Source organism: Nothoprocta perdicaria, unplaced genomic scaffold (genome assembly GCF_003342845.1).
Source record: "Nothoprocta perdicaria isolate Ctin4 unplaced genomic scaffold, notPer1 scaffold_3, whole genome shotgun sequence".
Taxonomy (NCBI): domain Eukaryota; kingdom Metazoa; phylum Chordata; class Aves; order Tinamiformes; family Tinamidae; genus Nothoprocta; species Nothoprocta perdicaria.
The window spans coordinates 7,427,420-7,435,234 of record NW_020455532.1 but is presented as its reverse complement, the minus strand read 5'-3'; the positions used below and the strand labels follow the sequence as shown (position 1 = coordinate 7,435,234).

General features: G+C 44.9%; 2 protein-coding genes across 2 annotated transcripts in view; one reads left to right on the top strand and one right to left on the bottom strand.

The window, feature by feature from the left end:
- The window catches only part of CSTF1 (cleavage stimulation factor subunit 1), a 7,490-nt gene extending 6,748 nt beyond the window's left edge, over positions 1-742 (bottom strand). Inside the window, exon 1 of the mRNA XM_026042160.1 lies at positions 171-742. Coding sequence (XP_025897945.1) covers positions 171-290 — 120 coding nt within the window. The 5' untranslated portion in view covers positions 291-742. The remainder of the gene's footprint in view (positions 1-170) is intronic.
- A 675-nt stretch (positions 743-1,417) lies between these two features.
- AURKA (aurora kinase A) lies at positions 1,418-7,031 on the top strand. The gene is made up of 9 exons (XM_026042237.1): positions 1,418-1,479; positions 1,694-1,752; positions 2,495-2,777; positions 3,313-3,391; positions 4,099-4,290; positions 4,649-4,787; positions 4,908-5,056; positions 5,537-5,711; positions 6,313-7,031. The coding sequence occupies exons 2-9, from the start codon at positions 1,699-1,701 to the stop codon at positions 6,496-6,498; spliced, it is 1,257 nt and encodes a 418-aa protein (XP_025898022.1). The 5' UTR covers positions 1,418-1,479; positions 1,694-1,698; the 3' UTR covers positions 6,499-7,031.
- Positions 7,032-7,815: the final 784 nt, after the last annotated feature.

Genomic DNA, 7,815 nt, shown 5'->3' with positions numbered 1-7,815 from the left:
CTGCGCCCGCCGGGGCCGTGGGACCCTCCGCGTGGGGGCCGCGGCTGCAGAGCTCCGCGCGCGGCCGCCCCGCAGGCCTCCCTGAGGAGCCGCGCTGTAACAAGCACCGCGCGCGGCCGCGCAGCCCAAGCCCAGGGCGCAAACACCACCCTCCCCAAAGCCCTACTCACGTCAGCCTCGAGGAAGGGCAGTCGGAGCGGCCGCGGGTCAAGCAGGGGGGATGCCATGCTGCCCATGCCCCGCGGGAGCTGTCGTCTATCACACGCCGCGGCGACCCTCCGACCTGACATCTTCTTTTTACCTATCCTGGATCACTTAGGAGAACCGACGCAGCAGAAGTTGTCTCCGCGCTGGTTCTCAGCGCTGCAGGGCCGCTTAGAGTTGCCTTCAGTCAGGTGCTTGGCGGGCTCACGCTGGGCTTGGCTGCCGCTTGCCGCTCTGCGGCCCGGGTCCTCCTCACAGCTGTGAGTGGGACCGTGTAGACAGCTGCCTTCCGCAACAGCACAGCCGGCCGAGCTCCGGCGACGCTTGTCCTCACAGAGCGCGCCGATCTCACGCTGGGTCTCTTCAAAGACCCGTCAGGCTTGCCAAGCTGCAGCGCCCGGTGTCACCACAGGTGCAGCACGGCAGTCCGCCTGTCCCTCTCACACGTGTCTGTGGGTTGTTGGTGGCACCCTGTCCGGGCRGCACTGGGCGATCACTTCGTGCCTGTCCTCGAGAGCTCAGGGCACGTGGCGCCGGGTTGCTCGAGGCTGAGGCCTGATCCGCGCCTGGCTCGTCCCGCGGTTCCTCCGGGCCGGGGAGCTGCCCCCGCGGCACCTCCTCGCTGGCAGGACACAATAGCCCCGAGCCCACGGGCGCTCAGCTTCGCGCGAGGGGCCGGCAGCGCCTCTCCCTGAGGCCGGTGTGCGCGCGTGCGGCGGCGAGCGGCGCGGGTCGCGGGATGCGGGACTAACCTGAGCCCTTCCCCCCGCGGCGGCGGGGCGCTCTGCGGCCTCGCGGGCTCCGGGCAAGGGGCGGCAGTTGCGGCGCTGCCACAGGTGGGTGGCTTGGCCCTACGCGACTTGCGTAACGGCGGAGCCGGCCGAGCGGAGACTTGGCGGAGCAAAGTGTGTGTGCGGGGCGCCGATCCACGCACTTGGAGTACGGAAGCAGCCAGCGGCGGGGGGACGCTACGTAAAATACGCATGTAGCGCAAACACCGCCCTGGGGGCGGGCGGCCCGGCCCGACGCGCCGTACGCAGCAGGCTGCCGTTGCGCATGCGCCCCGGTGGCTCGCCGCGGCGAGGCGCAGCCCACCGCAACGAGCGGAGCGCCCGGCGAGCCAATGGGCGGGCGAGGCGGTTGAAAAGGAGCCAATGAGCAGGCGCAGGCCACGGGAGACGGGCCAATGGGGGAGAGGCGGTAGTTTAAAGGGTATTTAAGGGAGGACGGTTTGAATTCAAACAGCGTTGGCGGCCGGAGGGAGCTGAGGCCGCGGTGAGCGGAGCGCGGCGGGGACGGGGCCCAGGCCCGGGGATGTCGCCCAGGGCCCTGCRCGAGGGGTCCTGGGCTCCAGCCTGGCGGGCGAGGGGCGGAGGTGTCGCCTGGAGGCGGGAGCGCGGGCCCGGCCTTAGAGGCCGTTGTGTGTGGAGCTGGTTGGTACTAAGCGTGTCTCGTCTATAGGCTAATCTATACATGCCCTTCTTCTCAGGCATCATGGATAAGAGTACTAAAGAGAACCGTTCTGGATACCATAGCCATGCTCCCAAGGTAAATAACGTGCCATTTCATTTGACTGTATGAGTCCTATWGCTCTAAAACTCTTCATGGTGGCGCTTTGCTTAAATAACAAAAAGGGAAATGCGCTTTGAAGTGCCATTTCCTTTTCACAGGAAACAATCCCTGACTTTCTTTAAGTCTCTCTTTTGGTGAAAGCATTGCTCAAAGCTTACTTGTCTCGATAATATAGCTATGTTGTTTSTTAGCTAAGAAATTCCTGTTATGTTTTGCATGTAACAGTGCTTAATTGGACAACAAGTGTATGTGCACAAYTTATTCCAGATATAGTTTCCAGAAGCAGGTTGTGTGTCAATATACTTGTATATTCATATGTAGAATGCTCAAGATAAACCTGAGTAACTTTTGCATATAGATGCACAAATACATTTTCCTTCTTAAAACTTGGAAAGTGAGAAACTCCATGTAAAGGCTTTAGAAATAACATGAATAAAACACTTTTATAAGAATTTTAAGGTTCATTGAACTGAACCAGAAGACTGAGTGATTATAGGAGGGAGGGGGAAAAGAAGTATAAACTYTTACATAGGAATCATTAGAGGGTCAATATTCATGTAAAGAGCTAGGGAGCTAGTTATCAATTTTGAAACTGAACTTTAGGCCAAGTAGTTGGTTTGTTACATTCYTTTCTCTCTACCTCCTATTCATATCGAAGTCTATTAAATGGGGCTGTAAGGTGTGATGTGCTATAACTAAAACATGCTTCTTTTTGAAGACTCTGAATTCCATTGGAGATGGCCCAAAACGTGTCCCTGTGCCTCAGCATTCTGCTCAGAACCGGTTACAAAGTGGTGGAGTTCAAGCACAACGTGTTCTGTGTCCTTCAAACTTGCCCCAGCGTGTTCCTGTACAGTCACAAAAATCTGCACTGTCAACCCAAAAACTGTCAAACAATCAGACAGYGCAGCAGCCTCGGCCAAAAACTGTGGTCCAATCAACTGCTAGGCCTCAGGTTCCAAGCAAGAACACTGAAAAACCTCAGCAGGCTCCAGCACCTGGTAATTATGAAGATGTTAGATGTTTTTAAAGAGTTGTGATGCTTGGAATGCTTCTATTCTATGAAGTGAAAACCAATACAAAATTTCCAAAGCTGATCTTAATGTGTAGGAGTTCTATGCAGAAATACTGGGCTGCACCCAGAAATGGAATTATCATGTTTGATCTTGGATGTTACTGCACCAGGATTATATTTAGAGCCAATATGGATGTTTCTTGCTCTCAAAAGACTTCCAGATAATTATTAGTCAATTAAGAATTAAAGAAATGGGCACTGATTCATCATAGTCTTATGTACCAAAGAGATTAACGTGAATAATAGTGGTATATGGGTGATGGTGTGAACTTTTAAATATTTCTCTTAATTTATAAAAGCTTTCTTGGAGTTGCTTTTTGATAATGACTCAACTGTTATGCTACTTTACAGTTTACTTTAAAACTAAGTTGATACTACACTGTTAAACTTGCTCTTCACATGCATTTTTGTGCTGGGCTTATGGATTTTGTTCAAAAATGTTTCCCCCTTTATATATATAGCAAAAAATGCTGAAGCAGAAAGCACATCTAAACAGAAAAATGAAGAGACTACCAAAAAGAAAAATGAAGAGACAAAAAAGTAAGTTGTTCTGTACCTCAGTGTTCTAGCTAGTAGAGAATTAGGCTCTCTTCTAACTTCTAGGCCTACATGCCGTGAGTAAGCAAGTTAGCTCTAGTAAGTAGTAGTTACAATACTCAAGCCCCTTAACTGTTGAGGAGTGTTCCAACACTTAAAAGTTATAATTTTTTTAAATGAATCTCTAGGAGAGCTTTCTTTAACTTAAAAATCCTTAGTAACCAGAATTTCCTGTACCCTAAGGAAAAGCTTTTGGTGAGTAATGCCTCTTTCCATGAGAGAATGCTGATAAACCCTATTCTTGTCACAACAAGTAAAAGTGAAAAATGCCTCCTTCATATGTGCAACAGRTTAGAATCTGGTTAGGGATGAATAAAGCTTACTGTGGCTAATTCTAAAACACAGTTCTGACTTGCAATGGTAAGTGCAAGTCTATTAACTGTACAGAAATGTCCCTGGTCTTGTATATGCAGTCTTGATTTTCTTCAGCAAGATGTGGCTGCTGTTAGCATCTCTGTGTGCAAGGTTTAGAAAGGAAGAGATTGTCTTTGAGCTTTTTCTCTTAAATTTCRATGCATATTTTGTCGTCTTGGCAATGTTCTCTTAAAGATGAAAATCCAGCTTGGATCATGAAGTATTCTATTGTACAACCTGAATACACTTGGGTACTTTGGGTGGATTTTTGACGTAATTTGGTGGTATCTCTGCAGAAGGCAGTGGTCTCTTGATGACTTTGAAATTGGTCGACCTCTGGGGAAAGGAAAATTTGGAAATGTATACCTGGCACGTGAAAAGCAGAGTAAATTTATTCTTGCACTGAAAGTGCTATTTAAAACACAATTGGAGGAGGCTGGAGTAGAACATCAGCTACGAAGAGAAGTTGAAATACAATCTCATCTCAGGTAAGGTTTAATTTAAAAAAAAYCACACTGTCTAGCTTGTGACTTAAGGAGAAAAGTAAAATAAGTTTGTTTCTGGTAGCATACAGTGAAGAYGAGCTATTTAATTTAAAAGCTTTTGTTTTTATTGTTACGTTTCTGCCCAAGAGTGTAAGATTTACCTTTTGTCTAACTAGCTGTGAAGCAACCACAATAATAAAATCTTCTTTATTGCTATTCTCTTTGCATTTATATGGGTAACTCTGCAACTTCTCAGGAGTCTAGGCTGGAATCTAAGAAAAATCCTGTGCTGTCTCCTGTAACTAGGAATGGAGTAATGCACAAAGATTTTGTTCAGAAGAATATTCTTATCTTCCTGCAGGCATCCCAACATTCTCAGGCTGTATGGCTATTTCCATGATGTTACAAGAGTCTACCTGATTCTGGAGTACGCACCTCGTGGAGAAGTCTACAAAGAGCTTCAGAAGCTCACCAAGTTTGATGAGCAAAGAACTGCCACTGTAGGTTTTTCTAGCTTCTTGAACAGAGAATACTATGCTGTAGCCAGCTTATCTAGAGTAACAGAGTTGTTCCTTTGTAAAGCCTCTGTACGTGAAAATTTGTTTTCTTTTTAACTACAGTACATCACGGAACTAGCAGATGCCTTGTCTTACTGTCACTCAAAGAGCGTGATTCACAGGGACATCAAACCAGAAAACTTGCTGCTTGGCTCAAATGGCGAATTAAAAATTGCTGACTTTGGATGGTCAGTGCATGCTCCATCTTCTAGGTAAGAATGCGATGCGTACAAACCTTACACAGATACTTCTGTGCTGTAAACACTAGCTTGATCACAGCTTTAACTATTGGGCAGAGGTAAATGTGAACTTGTAAAGTTACTRGAAAAATTCCCATCCTTAAGCTTTAAAGCAGCAGGGCCACAGCAGTAAAGAACTTGAGCCCTAGGAATATAGTTGTGATTATTCCTCAAGAATAAGCTTGAATTGCATCTGACAAAAAGGAAGCCTCTATCTCACACAGTTGGTGAGACTAGAGGAGGAGGGGTAGGAGTGTGGCCTCAMTGACTTTGCTTGTTTAAAGGAGCAGTTACTGCTGGTATTTCTTTATTGGATATTATAGTGGTGCTGCATCTAGAGCATACTATGCCGAACTACAGGTGGCTGCAAGCATTGGCTTCTCTCTGGCTCTTGTAATTGATCTTAGTTGCCATAAAGAAAAAAGATGACAAACTGAAACATAAATTCTTCAGGAGAACAACTCTCTGTGGGACCCTTGACTACTTGCCACCTGAAATGATTGAGGGAAGAACACATGATGAAAAGGTGGATATTTGGAGCTTGGGGGTACTGTGCTATGAATTCCTAGTAGGGAAACCGCCTTTTGAAGCAAACACCTACCAGGAAACCTACAGAGCTATTTCCAAGGTATGTGCCATCACTTACTAGAACTAACTGAACTTTGTGGCTCTTCATGTTAAGCTTAAATGGTCATTTAACAGGAACTGCGGTGTAGCTAATGAGATGCTGACAAAACAAAATCCTCAATATTGTCCCTGGTTGCTCTGTGGAATGGCTGTAAAAGACCTCAACTTATCTTGTTTAACTTCCTTGGCTCCAACTTATTTCTACCTGTATTGGAATTGCTTTCTTTTTCCTAAAGCACTCCACAAGATGATCTACCTTGTTGTTCTAGCTTCTAAAATGAGTACTTAACAACTGGGCTATTACAAAAATGCAAGCTTTAATTTTCCTGTTCCATACTGCAGAAAGGCTCAAGAAACACAAGGCTAGTTTTAAAAATTAAAAAAAAAAAAAAAAAAAGCTAGCAAGCTTTTCTGGTGCTTGTGGAAGTTAAGGTAACTTTGGCATTATTTAAGAAGCTTACTTGATAGGTTTAAGGTGCATAGTCCCCAAGAATGATTTCTTTTTTCTTCTTCCTGGCCATATTGTGGAATGATATAGTCCTTCAGTTCTCTAGTTGCTGCGAAAGAAGTTTTGTATCTTTAGTGTCATTTTCTTTTCTTAGGTGGAATTCAAATTTCCTCCGTTTGTAACAGAAGGTGCAAGAGATTTAATTTCAAAGCTTCTAAAGCATAACCCGTTTCATCGGATGCCCCTGAAAGAGGTGCTTGTTCATCCCTGGCTTACAGCAAACTCTACAAAGATGCCTAACAGCAGAAAGAGTGATGTTGCTGCCACAACCAGAACATAGTCTTAAGAGGGATAACTGTATTGGATCAACGAGAGAGGTCTTGTAATGTGACTACTGTAATGCTTACAAGGGATAGAACAGGCCTTGGAATCCAAGGCTGGTTGAAGAACACAAATCTGAGCTGGTTGCCATTTTAAACTCATATAGCAATGTAAAATAGTTTGACTTTTTTAGCTGGAGGTTGAGGAATATTTAACATACTTGAAATGCAATTAAATGTGGGCCAGGTAGGTTGATAAAGGGTAAAACTAAATATTAAGCAGGTGAAGGCCGTTATGATGTGGTCTGTCTTTATTATTGGTTCTTTTTTCCAATAGTAAGAGGCAGTTGTGGTTCTAGCTCACTGAACAGTGCAATAACAAATCCCAGAGATACCCTTAGCAGCAGGTATCACAACTGTGGTATAATTGGAAATTGTGTGAGGAGAATGCCTTTATTGTGTCCTAAAATGATGTGTGTTTTTTGTCTCTGAATCCTGTCTTATATGTGAGTACTCAACTCCTTAAATAAAGACTTATTACATATTGTCACTAGTATTTTTAGTTACTAGTGTATTTGTATTATTAGTTCACCTCCCTCCTTTGTAAGCACTTTACCCTCAGCCTGCATTCCCCCTGAGTCTTGCCTAGGCTCACAAGTCTGTCTCACCTAGATCTGGGGTGAGGTGCAGCATAGGGACTGTGTCAAGGAAAGGACTGCAGCCCTTGCTATGCACCTGGCTCCATTTTTCTGTTAGTTATTACACAGTAAATTCAAGGCCCATAGCTACCAGGTAYGGTGGTGGAGCCCTTTAAAGAAAASATTTGGGAAAACAAACTTCAGTTTATGGGGCTAGAAGTAATAGTTTAATTTACTGGAAAGCTCTTGGCATGATCATTGGATTTGAAAAGTTGAAATGTTGAATAGGGAAAGTTCAAATATTTGAAAAGTTGAATATTTGAAAAGAGAATAGCCTCATCTTCTTTACAGGGCTAGAGAGGGGAAGCTCTGCTGCTTAATCCTCAAACAGGCATGTGAATAGTTATACTCTAACCCCCTTCTTATCAAAGTAGTACTAGCTAATTAAATGGAGAAGAAAAAKGAGGTTGAAAAGAGACTGGTTTAAAGGTGAGTTGTTTGTAACTTCTTGCATAGTATCCCATTGCTTTTCCATTACAGTTGACAATTTTTAAGATAGAAAGCAAGCCCATCAAACTTCCTAATAAAACACTTTGAGCACAACATGTTGTAAGACAAAGCCATTTATTATTTTCATTATCATAGGTTTTTTAAGATCTCTTTCACTATTTTACAATAGTTCTAAAAAGTCCTCTTTAC